Source organism: Strix uralensis, chromosome Z (genome assembly GCF_047716275.1).
Source record: "Strix uralensis isolate ZFMK-TIS-50842 chromosome Z, bStrUra1, whole genome shotgun sequence".
NCBI classification, from domain to species: domain Eukaryota; kingdom Metazoa; phylum Chordata; class Aves; order Strigiformes; family Strigidae; genus Strix; species Strix uralensis.
Genome location: NC_134012.1, coordinates 100,199,102 through 100,214,917, shown reverse-complemented (window position 1 = coordinate 100,214,917; position 15,816 = coordinate 100,199,102). Strand labels below are relative to the sequence as shown.

Genomic DNA, 15,816 nt, shown 5'->3' with positions numbered 1-15,816 from the left:
ATGAGGAGGCTCTCAGCAATTCGCAGCAGCAGGATTGATGGTCTCAAAAGCACTTAAGACCCCAGCACCTACTTAAGGGGCAAATTCCCTCTGGTTTCCACTGGGATTAAATGTCTAAATACGGTAATGATCCCAAAAAGGGATCACTTTTTGGTTTCTTTTGACCCACAGTGCTAGGTGTCTTTTCTCGAGTGTTACATGCTGATTTACACTTAGATTAGTTTCCTTAATCCTCCTTACAGCTCCGAAAAAAAAAGGTGTCCTTTCTAAGATAAAGCAGGGAACACATCTAGGAGAAAACCCAGCACACTTCAAAGACCACAAACGAATTAATTAATACTCACGGATAAATTTATTGCAACAAAACCAACATACTGCCATGGTGGTGGGGGGGGGGGGAAGCAAGTAAAATGAAGCGTTGACAAGTTTTTTAGTCAAGACAAGCTCACACTGAATCACCACATACTGTGCCTTTAATCCACAAACGATCTGGGACGGGGATCTCACTTCGGCCCTAACAACTGGGCTCTACCACACAAAGCGAGTGGTGCTATAAATACCAGCATATAAAAATTCTAGTTGCCAACTTTGGATGAAGGTGAACAGGAGACCTGAATCCTGCAAGTGTGACTTTTATAGCACCGCTGAGTAAGTAATACTGAGAGGTTTCTAAGCAGAGAAGTACTAGTGGTGATAATTTTTTCCCCACTTGCAAAGTTTTGCAGGCATGCGTGTATCGGAGGGGATACTTTTACCTGATACTCTCAAGCATTCTGAAAACCTGTAGAGTTTACAACAAATAACCCATTCAAAGCCCCTGATAAAGATGTAAATGCAGAATATATCCAAACATGCCACTGTTTGGAAAATGAGTTAGCCTACTTCACAGATTTAATCAAATGGTTTTCGTGTAATTTCTAGTCCTTATTATATTCAGCAGCACACAGGAGGCTTTGAAGTAGCATCATAAACATTTTTAAAATAGATTTTACATTGGATTGTGGGCTGCTGCTTCTCTTAACTCTGCTTCCTTTTGCTAAATCACAAAGTTCACTGTTGCACAACGTCTCCCCTGCAAATTAAAAAAGTTCACTCATACGAATCAAAGGTGTATCTGCTATCTCAACCATAGATTCAAAGTTTCTCTGTGTTTATGAGAACAGTGTAGAATATGGAAATCTCCTTTGATTTCTTTCCTCCTTCATTTTTTTAAACTCAATCTCATATCTTTATTCTTCCCGAAACAGCATAGGATATACACCAGAGGGTGTGGCTGATCGAGCACAGCAATCTGCTGAACTGTGAAAGGATCCAGACCTTCCCCAGGTTATCCAGCCTTTAAAGACCTCGGTCTCTCAGCAGGCAAAGCTGCCACGAGCTCTTGTACCGCCTCTGTTCTGTGTGAAACCAGATGTAAATAAATCACTTTGGTTGCTGAACCAGACTTAGCAAACCCGCAGTAGCTCTCATTTACTAATGATGAGGCTTCAACTAAAAGCGTTCCCCTGAAGAAAATGGAGAAAAAGTCAGGATCAGAAAGCCTTTATACACCAGCAAGGAAGTCATCCAGCCCTCTCTAGGGTTTGTTTCCAAGCACCAATGGTTATGGTAAAGCTGTACATATTGTAAATCATGAGTATGACGACTGAAATGGTTCAGCCACACCCTATGGCATCACTGAACGCCTCAGAGACATTTTATTAAACTGCTGTTTTTCTAACTGAGCATGCCATTGCTTTTGCTCCCCTTTAATGGCATCAGTCGTGCAATAAAAAAAAAAAAACAATTTCAAAACCAAGACAGCTTCCTTCCTTTCTCCACCCACCATCCCAGCAGTGCACGAGCCCCGAGCAGAATAGCTGATCTAAGTTAAATGTGGTGCAATGCTACCTACCACCTTTGGCACTTACAGCACCTTTTCAGCCAGATGATAAAAGCTGGTTACAGATTAAACAGTTCCATCTTTCCACATTTAATTCCCTTGAGAATCACACAGATCTCAAGGAAGCTGAGAAAAGCTGCAGAAGCTGCAGAGGCACGGCCGTGCAACCTCCATCCAACAAACCCGCCATCTCCAAACCAGTTGGGCAGGAGATTAAACTTGTGGTGGGACTTTTGGGCTGGGTGTGTGCGTGCACAAAGAAACCAGCAGTTTCTATCAGTTTCCTGCCTTCTAGGATCTTTCTTTGTGACTGATCAGAAAGTGGTGGTAGTATTTCAAGCACTGAGCAACATGGCAATTACCATTTGCAGTACGTCTCCACATCCTGTTTATCCTGGTTTCCCCAGGAAGGCAGACAGGCCTTGCATATTCTACACCCTGGCTGCTCAACCCAACTGACACAGCCTAAAAAAATATTAAAATGAAATTAAATGTGTCAAACACCACCACGGTGAGAAAGGACGGGGGAAGGGGAAAGGCAGCACCTGCTTTTAGATCTTAAAAGTTCATACAATCTTTCTTCACATTCTCTTGTCCTATCCTATTTATTCTGACCAACTAGTTTTAATTTTGGGTTGTCTTTTTTTTTGTTTGCTTTTTATTCTGTATTGGAAACACAGTGTTTGGATATTTGCCAGAAGCCAGTGAGGTCACCTACATCTTTGTTAAGAAGACTGATTCTTTAAACAAATGTAATATCACAGTATCTGAAGTATTCAGTAAGGCATAGGTGAAAATAAATCGGGCTGAAAAAGTTGGGAATTAATACAGATGAAACTGTGATTAGTGGTCTTGCTAAATAGAACTTCTGAGAACATATGGAAGACAGACACTGGGCCAGTTTCTCAGCAATTGGTCTGGGATTAAACTGCCACTTGTGACACCATCAGTGATTTTTTTTTTTTTAATTTATCATGTATTCCCACGCACACATGCCCAGGCATATACATACATACAAATATGTGTGTGTTTAATGCAATGTCCTAAAGATATTTGCTGAAGCTACAAATCTGAGAGGCACTGTCAATACAGGAGAATTGATATTAAAAAATGAAATAACCAAACAATATTGAGGAACAGAGTAACAGAAAAAGGAGTAATGGAACCAACTGTACAAAATACGCTTAGAGAGTAACAAGAATTGATGCCACAAGGTAGAAAAATCACCAACTAAAATACAGAAAGTGTCACAAATTATTCAGAGTCAAAAATTTGCTGCAAGCACACGGAAAGCAAACATAGGAATAATGTTACAGGTCACGTATTTCCAGTGAAGATAAAGGCCTGCTGATACCACTCCACGCCAAGGTCAGGGATCATCTCCTCATGCATCATCTGTTCTGTGCTGGAAGAAGAAATCCTGGCCCTTGAGTGAGAATCCAAAGCATTACCACCATATAAATAACAATTTAATTGCCAGTACTAAACAAATGAGACTGCCCTAACAGCGTTCTAAGCACCCAACAAGCTTAAAATGCTGCCTTGGCACAACAGGGATCTCCAGCAGAATAAAAGGTCCTGAAACCAATTAACTGTAATTTGAATCCCTGTCACAGAGCAGAAACCAAACATCATGGAAGATCGTAAATACGCACGGATGCCAGCAACGGAGTTACAGTATGTTCTGCAATTGTTTGGCTGCAACAGCAAGGGCATTACTGATATAGCTCGTGACCTTTTCTGAGCCACCCTTCAAACAAAAAAACCCCAAACCAGTTGATATAAGTGTAGCATGCACCTGCAAAAGACAGGTAAGGATGGGAAAGAAAAGAAAAAAAAAACCACATGGTAAGAGAAAAACCTGCTCCCGCGGCAAAGAACAAGAGCAGATTAATCTGCACAAGGGGAAGGGGTGGTTTTGTGTTACTGATGCTGCCATCTTGCAGTTATTTTTGGGCCCACGTATATTAAAAGAGATCAAATATTCTGTAGAGTTGAGAGGGACTGTAAAAACTAAACATAAGCAACTAAAACACGAGCCATAGGATGATGATCTCAACAAGCTGCCAGCGAGAGATAAAGCCCTTTTTCTGTGCCTGTACGTATATGATATATGTTATAACATGCACGAGGCACTGTGGGCAAGAAAAACACAAAGGGTAAAGTACTTTGCATATTTAGTCAATCATTTATTTCTCTGCTGCATTCCCAAAATACATTTCTGTACAGATACGGTATCCGGTATCGAGCAGTAGCACTTCCCTAGCTTACAGATCCATTCATACAGGTGTCAGCCTTAACACCAAACAGAGCCAAACAAATGTAGAAAGTTTTTTTCCCCTCTCACAAGTATCATTTCGTGGAGATACTCAAAAATTTAAAAAAAAAAAAAAAAATCAATGGCTATTAATAAGCAGCTCTCTGCTCTTCCCTCCTCCTCAAAAAAACACCATAAAAAATACTGCATTATGCTCAGTCCACCAGAGAACTCCAGGCTTAAAAAAAAAAAAAAAGTTAGATATTACCACTAGAAAAACAGTAAGAAATGACCTATTGTTTTTGTTTCTGAATACTGTTGCATAATCAGCACTTGGAAAAGCTTACAGGGCTTGAAATAATTTCCACTGGCATGTCAAAGCATTTATAGCTCAGGAAAGTCTCGAGATAATCTGATCCTGACAAATCACACCAATCCACTCTTTTCTCCTTCCCTGACACAGCAATCCCAATTTTACTTTTGCAGTCAGCCAGTAACTTCTACATTTCTCTCTCCATACACAACCTGCATTCATGCAGTATCAAGGCATCTCGTGCTATACTATACTGTACAAGAAACAGTAAGAAACATGGCTGCAGGTCTGTATTTTGTCATCTTCCTTTCTTTTCAGGACACTTAGGAGTCACACTTGCCAAAAGACACACTGGAGCAATTCTCCCTGTAGTAACAGGGAGAACACAAGGAGATGCAGCTTGCAGTTCCTACCCTGACAGCCTCGCCAGATATTCTGAGCCCACTGGCCAACTTCTGACAAAAAGAGAGGGGCAAAGAAAATCAGAAGAAAAAAAAAAAAAAGGTTTTGCCATGCTGAGGAAAGAACCAGCCTAGTCTTTCTGCTGAGAGAAAGGCTCAGGATTATGCATCTGGCTTCTCTCTGGGGGAGAGAAGGAGTCAGGGCCATGGGCAGAAAAAGAAGGGAAGGAAATTTAAAGTGAAGGGGAAATACAAGGCATTACAGAAAGGGGGAAAAAATAAAATGATAGAATGGGGAAGAGGAGAAAAGCCAGACATTAAAAACGTAGGATAAAACTATGCAAGTCCAGCTTCCATAGCTCCATTGCTCATGAAATACCCTGTTCAGAGGCAGCTAGATTTGTCACCTTTCTTGGCTACTTTAAACATCTTGGATCAGCTAACAAAAGCCCTTATCTAATTTCTTACTAGTTTTAGTTTACACATTGTTTCGATATTCCTGAAGGCTGCTACTACTGTAGGAAAAAAAGAGATTGGGGATGGGGAGGTGGAGAATAGGAAAAAAAATAGGAAAATTTTTCTGGAGGGGTGAAAAAAAAAAAGCTACTTTCTTAGGAGAAATTCCTCCCACTACATGGAAATAACAATGTCTCTACATCCCAGCTAGCTCCATTCAAGGCTTATTTTTAGATGCTCTCTGTCCAGCTCTGCACAGGGATGTTTCTTACTGATATGGCTCGGTCCCAATTCAGTCTTGCAGGAAAAAGCCAGGACTAGGACAAAGAGGCTAACATATTAGCAAGACTGAATTAACTTTTGCAAGCTATGAAATAAGAGTCTTTACCTGCTAAAGCTTTACTTCAATTTAACCAGCCCAAAAACTAAACCAGTAATCAGGAAGAAGCAGCGATTCTTCATCTGGCACAAGGAGGCAGCAGTACTGATCGTGTAAACCACAGCAAAGCAGGGGAAGCGCAGGCTGACAGAAGCAGAATCACAGAATCATCTTGGTTGGAAAAGCCCTTGAAGCTCCTCCAGACCAACCATGAACCTCACACTGACCGTTCCCAACTCCACCACATCCCTCAGCGCTGGGTCAACCCGACTCTTCAACCCCTCCAGGGATGGGGACTCCCCCCCTGCCCTGGGCAGCCCATTCCAACGCCCAACAACCCCTTCTGCAAAGAAATCCTTCCTAAGAGCCAGTCTGACCCTGCCCTACGCAGCTTGAGGCCATTCCCTCTTGTCCTGGTGCATGTTCCTTGGGTCAAGAGACTCATCCCACCTCTCTGCACCCTCCTTTCAGGGAGTTCACAGAATCACAGAATCATTCAGGTTGGAAAAGACCCTTGGGATCATCGAGTCCAACCCTCAGCCCGACTCTACAAAGTTCTCCCCTACACCACACCCCCCAACAGCTCATCCAAACGACCCTTAAACACATCCAGGGATGGGGACTCCACCCCCTCCCTGGGCAGCCTATTCCACTCTCTGACCACTCTTTCTGGGAAACTTATTTTCCTCATGTCCAGTCTGAACCTCCCCTGTTGCAGTTTAAAGCCGTTCCCTCTTGTTCTGTCATTAATCACCTGTGGGAAGAGACCAGCACCAACCTCTCTACAATGTCCTTTCAGGTAGTTGTAGAGAGTGATGAGGTCTCCCCTTCATAAACTTGAAATGATCACTGAGTCCTCCATCATCTGCACCCTTTTTTGGCTGTGGCCCAGTACACCTTCTGGAGGTGGTTTAACCCTGGAACAAGGTCCACTGGATGATTACCGGAAGAAGATAAGATATTTGATGATCACACACACTACCAACCTTGTTTGTTCGGGGGTTTAACATCAGTGGCTTGCCTTTTTCTTTCGTATGTGCACCGCGACATGCCATCGCACAGGGAGTGGCAGCTACTCGTAGTCGGGAGAACATTTTTTTTTTTTTTATATTGCACCTGGGAATAAGAAAAGAATATCATTATTTCAGATGCAGAGGCAGTAGAACTAATGTTCATATTTGTAGGCCATCTGTTGTAAAAGAAATACATACATGCTGGATAAGACTCTGCACTCAAACATGGTGATAACAACCCAAAATTGCCTTGTGGCTGCCAGGAGGAAGAAAAAGAAGGAAGGCTTTACAACGAGAGTGCATGAATGAGTGGAGAGAACATACAGGGATCCTAACGTGAGCTAGCACTATGCTGTGGGTTGCAGCCAGCCAGCATTCACTAGGTGTTGTCTTATAACTGCACCATAAACTCAGAGCAGAATTGCCATTAGCAAATATTAACCTTCTGTGGTGACCCATGCGACTGGCACCAGTGCAAACACCAGGGAGGACAGAATGACTTGGGCTAGTGCAGCAAAACAATTTAAGCTGAGTTTCTCCAATAGCTTTCTGCCAATGAAATCTTGTGGCCTGGACAACTGAAAGGAAAGAAACTCTGCGTATTAAAACTAGATTAGAACAAAATGTAGAATTCGAATGGTCAAAATTTCACTGAACTCTGGATGCCGTGCTTAGATTTTTTGAATTCCAGACCTAAAAAGAAGTTATTTTCAGAGAGAATATATCCTTTTCAATAAAGGATATATTTCCCTAACAAAATAAAAAAAATATTAGCAGCACTCAAGAGCTTAGTTCTTAATTTCACCAGGTGATAACCCCTCTCAAACCCATTTTAGTCAACTATTAATGTCAAGCTCTTTGGAGGCAGAAATTAATCACTTCTTACATGCTTGTACAATGCACTACCACCAGGGAATGTGAACTGGACTCATCTCTAAACATCATTTCACCAACACAGAGAGCCCTTACACAGGACCTCGGCCTGTAGGAAGACACATTAAGATGGCAGACATGGCTCGCATGCAGTATCCTGCAGAATCCTGACATGGGAGAGGGAAAAACAGATCCCTTTAGCCTACACAGTGAGTGGAGGAAGGCAGAGATCCAGGATCAGCGTGGCAGGGAAGTCCTTTCCCTCTCCGTTGCAACTGGTGTGGGTGGGGGATCCCTACAGCCCGTGCTCCATCAGCCCCCGGCCCAGCAGTGTGTTCACATCCAAGACACACACAAGGAACAGTAAAGCAGGTATGAGACATTTTTAAGGAATGAAATGATGCATGGCTTGGATTTTTAATTTCTTCCAGATGGAAGCCAAAATTAGATTAAGGAACAAAACTTCATTATCTTAAATATAGCCTGAATACTTTAGAAGACCTTTCTGTAATCAAATTTACACATAATCAGCTTTTAAGATGGCAGACTGATTTACAAGTTGCAATCCCAGGATTTTCTTCAAAATCTTTCCAAAAGAACGTGCAAACATTGAATATTTTGCAGCATCAGTTATACCCAAGTTTCTCTTCTATAAAGCCTAGAGGAAAGCAGCGCTGACATTCAGCGGGATCCCTTTCTCTCATCCTTTGTTTGTTTGTTTAAGCCTTGCAATTGGAAAAAGTTCCACTCAAAACCCATGTGTTTAGTTGTTTCGTGGTAAAGAACATAAATTTACTGTGTGGAGACAGGAGGAATGGAAGCCTTGCCAGCACTACAAACAAATGTTGCTTTTAACATGATAATTCCTCCCTAAACCAGCTAGTGGTGGACTAAACACAGCTGGTCTGCCAGAACTCAGGGCAGCTGAAAATCAGGAATAGCTGAGTGAAATTAAATTTGTGCTGCAGAACAACCAGCCCTTAGGAATGACAAATTCAGTCTTAACTGTTTTGAATTGTGATTGCTCATCTGCCATCGTTACACGATTGCAAGTCCATCTCCTCCTGCACGTGAGGCTAAAACCGATCTGTGATTACAGTGTAGCAGCAAACCTTGGCCTGCATCCCTCAGGCTGGTGTCAGGGTGGCTTCAGTCTGTCATGAGCAAATACCTTTAACATCGAATTAAAAAGCAGGCCAAACACCACACCTTATCTTACTCTAATTAAATTGAAATTACTTTGTGGCAATTAATGAGCAGTTAAGAACCAAACAAGATTGTGGCCCAGATTTCTCTTAACTTGATCAAGTAACTCTCTAATCAACGAGAGAGAAAGACTTTTCAGGGTGTGATTCAAATCTTACTTTCTTCTCTCCCCTGAGGTGCCACAGAGGCACCTAAAATGATTCTCTTGGTGGAGGGATCGCAGATGCATACAGCATATGGGAGGAATCAGGCTTCGTTTTCCACTCAGTCCCTCTGTTTAGATCCAAGAGATATGATCCCAGTTAATTTATATCCAGCATAAACCTGACTGGTTACTTAGTCCTGAGCTCTCCTTCCCCTGCTCTTCTAATTGTTTCCTATTTCACAGAACCATCAAGGTTGGAAAAGCCCTTGAAGATCCTCCAGTCCAACCATGAACCTCACACTGACCGTTCCCAACTCCACCACATCCCTCAGCGCTGGGTCAACCCGACTCTTCAACCCCTCCAGGGATGGGGACTCCCCCCCTGCCCTGGGCAGCCCATTCCAACACCCAACAACCCCTTCTGCAAAGAAATCCTTCCTAAGAGCCAGTCTGACCCTGCCCTGGCGCAGCTTGAGGCCATTCCCTCTTGTCCTGGCGCTTGTTCCTTGGCTCAAGAGACTCATCCCCCCTCTCTGCACCCTCCTTTCAGGCAGTTGTAGAGGGCCAGGAGGTCTCCCCTCAGCCTTCTCTTCTCCACACTAAACCCCCCCAGTTCCCTCAGCCGCTCCCCATCACACCTGTGCTCCAGACCCTGCACCAGCTCCGTTGCCCTTCTCTGGACACGCTCGAGTCATTCAATGGTGTTTTTGGAGTGAGGGGCCCAAAACTGAACCCACTCATCGAGGGGCGGCCTCACCAGTGCCGAGTCCAGGGGTAAGATCCCTTCCCTGTCCCTGCTGGCCACGCTAGTGCTGATACAAGCCAGGATGCCATTGGCCTTCTTGGCCATCTCTTTCATCTCCCATCTTGCACATCTTTAACTCTTTTTGCCACAGACTTTTAAACCTTTTTTAGCAAGAATCTGCCTCCAGAACTCACCATAACTTACCCTGAAGCCACAAAGCAGGCATCCTTCCCCATCCCCTGTCCATGCTCCTATAGAAGGGCCAAGGGCTCTGTGCTTTGCCCTCATGGCTGTAGCAAACCTGCCCTCTCCTCCCGGCTCTGCTGGCCATCGACCTGGCAAGAACAAGCCACCCACCTGCCCAGGTCCTTCTGCTTTCTAAATCCTAATTCCTCCTCAAAAATATGTGGACAATCCAGTAACCCTTACAATTAAAAATCAAGGCTATGTCTATACATGCCACCAGTAGTTGAATTCTTTTTAAAACAGAGCTCCCAGGCTCACCCCCAGCCGAGCCGGATGCAGCACTGGGGTAGCCATAAAACCAGCTCACACCAGGAGTTTGGGATTACACTTAACAGCTTCTCAGATGACAGATACCACCAGACAATAAAAATATTTCAGCTGCAGCACGGTCCAACCGACAGCAAATAAGCTGCTACTTCTCTTCTGGTGTCATGGGAAAGGAAGAAGGGACATGAAGCCTTGTGCCTGGTGGCTTGTATTTGCCAGCCCTGTTTCTGGGGAAGCACTTGGGGCAGGCAGCAAGGACAGGTCACAGAATCACAGAATCCTTCAGGTTGGAAAAGACCCTTGGGATCATCGAGTCCAACCCTCAGCCCGACTCTACAAAGTTCTCCCCTACACCACATCCCCCAACAGCTCATCCAAACGACCCTTAAACACACCCAGGGATGGGGACTCCACCCCCTCCCTGGGCAGCCTATTCCACTCTCTGACCACTCTTTCTGGGAAACATTTTTTCCTCATGTCCAGTCTGAACCTCCCCTGTTGCAGTTTAAAAAGGTCTGGAAGAAAGGTCCCCAAACCGATACCTGGTTTCAAGGAGATGAAAGGGCTGGGTCATGCTGCTTTGTGGGAAGGTTTTTAAATGGTTTATGATGGGTTTTGTGGAAGAGAAGCCAGGCTTGAGCTGGTGGTACTTTAACCGTAAGAAAAAGGAGAGATAATTTTGAGAGTAGAAGCTGATAGAGAAGGGGGAAGGATGTTGACTGAGGGAAAGACGGGGGGTTGCAATGATGTGAGAACATACACAGAGCGGCGAGGTCATGCAGTGTCCTGTGAGGAGGAATTCGGAAGAAAGCAAAGGAATTGAAAGAGGAATAAAATTCCTGCTAAAACATTTGTCAGCATAACTAGAACAAGGATTTCTTTTCTTCTTTCAGTACCTGACAATGGTAAGGACTAAAGACTGCAGTGCACCACTAGACTTAATCCAATACAACTGGTAATTTTTGACTTATTACCACGTACATGCTGTGTCACAATTTAAGAGAATTAAATTCTTCAGCAGAGCAGATGACAGCTCTTCTCTGTGCCTTATCAGGAGGCATCTGGCCAGGTCAAACTAATTACCAATACTGCACAAGTGCTCTTATCTAGGAGCAAATGTTTTGCTGCTGCAATTATGGATTTGTTAAATTGCAAAAGCTACTTTTAAGGGAAAGGTTCATCATACTTTTGAAAGGTACAATTACATTGCTCAGAGAGTCAGGAAGCTCAGTGTCAATTAAAGCAAGATCTGCTTCAATTACTGCACAGGCTGCCTGACTTGTGGATCATACCTAAATACTGAGGAGTATTTCTCAGCGGACGGCAACTTGTGCTTGATGACTTTGCAGTCTTCCTTCAGTCTGAAGGATGGCTAAGCATAAATATTCTTCAAGTATTCCTGAAATCCTGTGGAAATGACAGTTCCAGTCTTTTGTGTACAGAAATTACCAAGAGCTGGGTGTTAACAGGAGCTTGTTCTTGATAAACACAAGCTGGAATTATTAATTCAAGACCACACAGGCCTCACAGAGTTTCCAATCTTTCTGGCCTTGATCGGTTTTGGGTTTTTTGCTCTAATGCCAACAAACATTTTCTCTTATGTACCCACAGCAAAGCAGCCAGTGAGTCTGCACTACCCCGAGTCTGGTGTGGATGCACCCTTGCACTCTATTCTTTTTTTTTATTTTAATAAACAGACAAGCCTTGCCTACCCAAGCATGACACAAACCAGGCACACGCTAGCTGGCTTCATCACTTCAGGAATGATAAAGCAGTCTAAATTATTACATTAGGCAAGTACCAACTATAAATGTGTCTCCCAATGAGACTTTTACTTAAAGAAAGCAGCTTTCCCTGCACCCACCACCCACCAGCACTGCAGTGGGTGCTCCGTGGATCAAGGGGGAAGGAGGCACTTCCATTTTACAGCAGGAGCACCCCAGCACGTACAAAGGAGCAGAGGGATGAGGCTGGGTGATGCAGTTCTGCACAGAAACTCAGCATCTCCAGCTCCCTGAGCTGACCAGATGCTGTTGGGGGATGTTAGCAGAAAATGGTGGTAATAATATTTCAGGTTCCTTCCAGCAAAGTCCTGAGCCGTCATTTTAAATGACATTTCTAAGGTACCTTGAGCTCTGCAAATTAAAAGGAACAATCACACGGGGGGGTGTTACTAATAAAATATCAGGCAGTGGTGAGTGGGTCATTTTGAAAGCAGATCTTGAAACTACTTTTCTTCCCTCTTACTCTGAGGCAACCAACTGAACAAGGAGAAAAGTCAGATATAAAGTACTTGAGTAAGGAAGTTCACAACCTGAGGCTTGCAACATTCAGCAAATAAAGCACGCTCAGGCGATTTCAAACGAGAATAATTTCAGAACACCTTTGTAAAGAGAGCATGTGTTCTCTACATTAACTTACAATATTGGCAAACCTCTCACAGCACAACTAGAAAGGAGGACTAAATTGTTTGGTACTGGAGTCTTGGTTCATAAAAGCTCCTACCACAGAACATCAGAGCGCTGGTTTTTTATACATTAATGGATCTGACCTACATTTTTTTTTTTTTTTTTTAAGCATCAGAAAGTCCATGACCTTGTACTGTGGAAATTGCAGCAGCTGTATTTTTGGCCCAATCTGGTAAGAAGATGTATTCACATTCTTGATTTTATTCCACTTGTCTAACTGGGAGGGCTACTGGTAGTAACGGTAACTGCATCTATGTATGTGGGATAAAGGCTTTATCCTGCAGAATCCTCAGAAAGATTGCAGAAATAAACAGAAAGCCACTATTGCTTCATTCTGGAGAACCGGTACATCCCTGTATTAAAGCTGTTTTCTTCAGTTCAAAAATACAGATTTTTGGGGATATAAGTTGAAAGAGAAACAAGGATGTTCTCAACTGCTGCACACTTATGAAAGGGAATTCTTCCTGGGAGAAATAAGTACAGAGAAACTGAGCTGCTTGCTAATTCAGTGTCAATCAGGTGAAGCACAAACCTGCCAACCACATACAAACCTTGGTGTGCCCTACAATTACAACTAGTTACCAGCCCAAGTAACAGCGAGTGCTCCTTCTGTTGCAATAAAGGTGCTGCCACCAGCAGTAAAGATGAACACTCAATTAGTACTCACTCAAGCACGGCAGCTACCACGCATTTTGACAGCTTCTTAGTTTGCAAAAGAAAAAGCTTCAAATTTTGTCTGTGCTTACGCTGCTGACGCAGGATTATCAGCAATTTCATCCTGGGACTGTAACAAAGACTTTCCCTTAAAATACAGGCTCAGACTAAGTTTCTACAGACTTTACCACGTCTAATAGAGGCAACATCATGTTAGACACTGCTGGCTACACACACACACACACAGAGATTACTTGCAGTTTCATATTCTGCCTAGCTCTATTACCCATGCGTATACACACATATATAGAAAATTTCCCTTTCCTGTTCACTACTAACATTTTGGAACGAAGGACACAAAGATACCAAATAATAATTAGCTCGCTTGGCTGCAAGATCGTCCTTTTTTATCAGCCTTTTATCAACATGGTGTAAGTTTTCAGTTTCCTCAATTAGTTAAGAGATTCGTGCCATGACAAACACACCAAGTTGCTCAGAGACCAGCACTTATCTAGGACCATTTAATGTGACGGTGCGGCGAGGCCAAGAGGAACGTGGGGACCTGCGACGGTGGCATTTCAAACAGCCACTTCTTTTAACAAATAGCCAAGAGGCAAAACCCAAGGACCGCAGAAACTAGATCTAAAAATACCAGGCAGCCGGCCGGCGTTTCCTCTTCCAACACCGCACCAGCAGCTCTGCTAGTTCCCAACTTTTACTCTCTAGCTTTTAGGGCCGTGCCATAAAAGTTCACCGCAGGTTGAAAGTCGGCGTAGGGACCGTCGGCCGACGCTGAGATGATGCAGAAGCAGCCGTGTCCTGAATTTGGCCAGTTTGGGGGAGCGTCCTCTCAAGCTTGACCCGAGGAGCTGCTACCAAAGGAAAGGGGGTTGTTCTCAGAGGGTGGCAGCTGAATTTGTCACCCATTTTGACAGCTGGTAAACACGTACCCTGCAAGCTTAGGCAGCGCCTTGTCCTCTTTCCTCTGAGGCCAAACAGCCGCCTTTGGCGTTTGCCACCTGCCGCCAGGCCGAGGGCTGTGGGCCGCGGCGGGCGGGGGGGTTCCGCTGTCCCCGGAGGGGGGCTCCCAGCAGCAGGCCGAGCCTCGGGGCCTCCCAAAAAAAAATAGGGGGAAGGGGCGAGCTGCGGCTTTGGGACGACTTCAATCAGCCCCCGAGCACAGGGAGCTCCCTCCATCACCCTCCCCGCTCCCGGGCGGGCCCTCGTGTGCCCCCCCACGCCCGGGCCCTCCCGGTCCCCGGGTCCTGCCCAGCGCACACCTCGGGCAGGGCACGGAGCGAAAGTCCCCTCCTCACCCTGGCTACACGCAGGCGGCAGGGCCGGGGGAGAGGTTTTAAAGGGCGGGGGAAGGGGGGGGAGGGAAGGCACTCGAGGAGGAAAGGCAGCAAGGGTCGAGGCTCTGGAGAAAACGCCCCCAAAATACGGGTTTGCCAAGAGACAGAGGCCTCTCGCACGCCATTGAAACTGTAAAATTGTTACCAGAACGGGATCTACCTCCTCCTGCGGCTGCTGCCCTCTGAGTGATGCTGGCCGAGGACCTGTGTCTATTGTGCAACAGCAGCTCCCATCCGCCCGAGCTCCGGCCGCCTCGACACCCGCCACTGAATGGAGCAAACAAGGAGGCAACAGGGAGGGACACTCCGGAGGGCGGGGCGCTGTCGTGACTGACAAGCAACGCGGTCAATGAAAGGGAAGGCGGCTGGCCGGCCGACGGCGGCGCTCGACCAATGAGACGCCCCCCCCGCGGCTCCCCGCCCTGACGACGGGGAAAAGGGGGTGGGCGGCCCCGTAGATGTTAATTAGGCCGGGAGCGGTGGCCAATCAGCGCGGGGGGGCGGGGCCAGGAGCCGCGGGCGGGGAGGGGCCGGGACCGTGTGCGGATGTGAGGGACTGTGAGGGGGCATGAGGGGACATGAGGGGACAAGGACGTGAGGGGTCTGGAGCACAGGTGTGATGGGGAGCGGCTGAGGGAACTGGGCGGGTTTAGTGTGGAGAAGAGGAGGCTGAGGGGAGACCTCATGGCCCTCTCCAACTCCCTGAAAGGAGGGTGCAGAGAGGGGGGATGAGTCTCTTGAGCCAAGGAACCAGCGCCAGGCCAAGAGGGAATGGCCTCAGGCTGCGCCAGGGCAGGGTCAGACTGGCTCTTAGGAAGGATTTCTTTGCAGAAGGGGTTGTTGGGCGTTGGAATGGGCTGCCCAGGGCAGGGGGGGAGTCCCCATCCCTGGAGGGGTTGAAGAGTCGGGTTGACCCAGCGCTGAGGGATCTGGTGGAGTTGGGAACGGTCAGTGTGAGGTTCATGGTTGGACTGGAGGAGCTTCAAGGGCTTTTCCAGCCGAGATGATTCTGTGATTCTGTAAGGGGACGAGGATGTGAGGGGACTGGGGACATGAGGGGACTGGGACTGTGAGGACAGGGACTGTGAGGCAATGGGGATGTGAGGAGACAGGGACCATGAGGGGAGGCTGAGGGGAGACCTCATCGCCCTCTACA

At 45.7% G+C, this 15,816-nt stretch overlaps 1 protein-coding gene across 8 annotated transcripts in view; it reads right to left on the bottom strand.

Moving 5' to 3' along the window:
• ME2 (malic enzyme 2) overlaps nucleotides 1-14,920 on the bottom strand; it is a 39,533-nt gene extending 24,613 nt beyond the window's left edge. For 2 of the 8 annotated variants that reach the window (XR_012627209.1, XM_074857035.1), the window contains exons 1-3: nucleotides 14,821-14,920; nucleotides 13,958-14,177; nucleotides 6,675-6,804 (exon numbers count right to left, since the gene is read on the bottom strand). Coding sequence is in view for 6 of the 8 variants with exons in the window: in XM_074857035.1 (XP_074713136.1) it covers nucleotides 6,675-6,782 (108 nt within the window). In the remaining 2 variants the exon portion in view is untranslated. Of the gene's footprint in view, nucleotides 1-6,674; nucleotides 6,805-13,957; nucleotides 14,178-14,255; nucleotides 14,328-14,805 lie in introns of those variants that run through there. The other 6 variants (XM_074857038.1, XM_074857036.1, XM_074857040.1 and 3 more) reach the window with 6 other exon arrangements.
• Between the last annotated feature and the right edge of the window lie 896 nt (nucleotides 14,921-15,816).